General features: G+C 43.0%; 1 protein-coding gene across 1 annotated transcript; it reads left to right on the top strand.

Annotated features, from left to right (window-relative positions):
* Positions 1–438: 438 nt before the first annotated feature.
* LOC112846538 (uncharacterized) lies at positions 439–1,293 on the top strand (the record flags this gene model as incomplete). The annotated part of the gene is made up of 1 exon (XM_025906128.1): positions 439–1,293. A coding segment is annotated over exon 1 (855 nt), but the record flags the coding sequence as incomplete, so codon positions are not given.
* Between the last annotated feature and the right edge of the window lie 1,104 nt (positions 1,294–2,397).

Genomic DNA, 2,397 nt, shown 5'->3' on the forward strand with positions numbered 1-2,397 from the left:
TTAGTGATTAGGGAGGATGACAATGGGCTCGATAAGCTAACCATTTTGTGATCTGAGAGTGGTGTAGGATAAATATCCGTTTGAACTTTTTCTAAATCTTTTGAGATAAGCCAATAATCGATACGTGAGTGCCTGGTTTGAGTCTTATTACACCAAGTGTAAGCTATCTGGCGCTGTCACTTGGTGTTCGCTCGCTTTGTGGTAGAGTATCACTTCCTGTTCCTGCTCAAACACAGTGGTGTTTCTGAGTAGCTTTTCTGCTTAGCAATTTAATTTAAATCTTTTGATACATCCCTTTTTCATAGTATAATCTTAACGTGCTTCATCTGAATCACCCTTTCTGTGTACTCACTACCTAATTTATAGCCAAAGTATTCACTCACTGTCTCTTTACTGTTTCGCTAGCTTAGCTTACCTTGTAGCTGACTCGTTAGCACCATGGCTACTTCACCTGTCCCTCCTGCACTTTCCTGCTCATTGTGTCAGATGTTTAGTTACTCCTCGGCCTCCTTTAGCAGTAATGATACCTGTAACAAATGTAGCATATTTGCAGCTCTGGAGGCCAGGATTACTGAATTGGAGACTCGGCTTCGCACCCTTCATTCACCCGTAGCTAGCCAGGCCCCTGTAGCTGGTGCAGCCGAAGATAGCGTAGGCCCCGCTAGTTGTTCCCCGGCACACCCCAAGCAGCTGGGGAAAGAGGGCGGCTGGGTGACGGTGAGGAGGAAGCATAGTCTTAAACTGAAGCCCCAGGTACACCACCAACCTGTTCATGTGTCTAACCGTTTTTCCCCACTCGGTGACACACCCGCCGGGGGTCAAACTCTGGTAATTGGTGATTCTGTTCTCAGACATGTGAAGCTAGAGACACCGGCAACCATAGTCAATTGTCTTCCAGGGGCCAGAGCAGGCGACATTGAAGGAAATTTAAAACTGCTGGCTAAGGGTAAACGTAAATACAGTAAGATCATAATTCACGTCGGCAGTAATGACACCCGGTTACGCCAATCGGAGGTCACTAAAATCAATATTGAATCGGTGTGTAACTTTGCCAAAACAATGTCGGACTCTGTAGTTTTCTCTGGTCCCCTCCCCAATCAGACCAGGAGTGACATGTTTAGCCGCATGTTCTCCTTAAATTGCTGGCTGTCTGAGTGGTGTCCCAGAAACGATGTGGGCTTCATAGATAATTGGCAAACCTTCTGGAGGAAACCTGGTCTTGTTAGGAGAGACGGCATCCATCCCACTTTGGATGGAGCAGCTCTCATTTCTAGAAATATGGACCAATTTATTAAACCCCCCAAAATATGACTATCCAGAGTTGGGACCAGGAAGCAGAGTTGCAGTCTTACACGCCTCTCTGCAGCTTCTCTCCTCCTGCTACCCCCCCAAAAACCCATCTCCACTGAGACTGTGTCAGCTCCCAAAAAGACAAAAAACAAACCAAAAACCAGCAATAAACAACTTAAACATAAAATATCACAAAGAAAGAACAATACAGTATCCACATCTGAACCAAAGAGTAAAACAGTGAAATGTGGATTATTAAATATTAGGTCTCTCTCCTCCAAGTCTGTTAGTACATGACTTAATAATTGATCAACAAATCGATTTACTCTGCCTTACAGAAACCTGGTTGCAGCAGGATGAGTATGTTAGTTTAAATGAATCAACACCCCCGAGTCATTCTAACTACCAGAAATCCTGAAGCACAGGCCGAGGGGGCGGTGTGGCAGCAATTTTTCACACCAGTCTATTAATTAACGAAAGACCAAAACAGACTTGTAATTCATTTGAAAGCCTGATGCTTAGCCTCGTCCACCCCAGCTGTAAAACTCAGAAACCAGTCTTACTTGTTATCATCTATCGTCCACCTGGGCCTTACACAGAGTTTCTCTCTGATTTCTCAGACTTTTTATCTGATTTAGTGCTCAGCTCAGATAAAATAATTATTGTGGGTGATTTTAACATCCATGTAGATGCTAAAAATGACAGCCTCAACATCGCATTTAATCTGTTATTAGACTCAATTGGCTTCTCTCAAAATGTAAAAGAACCCACCCACCACTTTAATCACACTCTAGATCTTGTTTTAACATATGGCATAGAAACTGAACACTTAACAGTGTTTCCTGAAAACCCTCTGCTGTCTGATCATTTCCTGATAACATTTACAATAATTGATTACACAGCAGTGGAGAGTAGACTTTATCAAAGTAGATGTCTTTCTGAAAGTGCTGTAACTAAGTTTAAGAATATAATCCACCCACTGTTATCATCTTCAATGCCCTGTACCAACATAGAGCAGAGCAGCTATCTGAACGCTACTCCAACAGAGGTCTATTATCTTGTTAATAATTTTACCTCCTCACTACGTACGACTCTGGATACTGTAGC

Source organism: Oreochromis niloticus, linkage group LG3, assembly GCF_001858045.2.
Source record: "Oreochromis niloticus isolate F11D_XX linkage group LG3, O_niloticus_UMD_NMBU, whole genome shotgun sequence".
In the NCBI taxonomy this organism is placed as follows: domain Eukaryota; kingdom Metazoa; phylum Chordata; class Actinopteri; order Cichliformes; family Cichlidae; genus Oreochromis; species Oreochromis niloticus.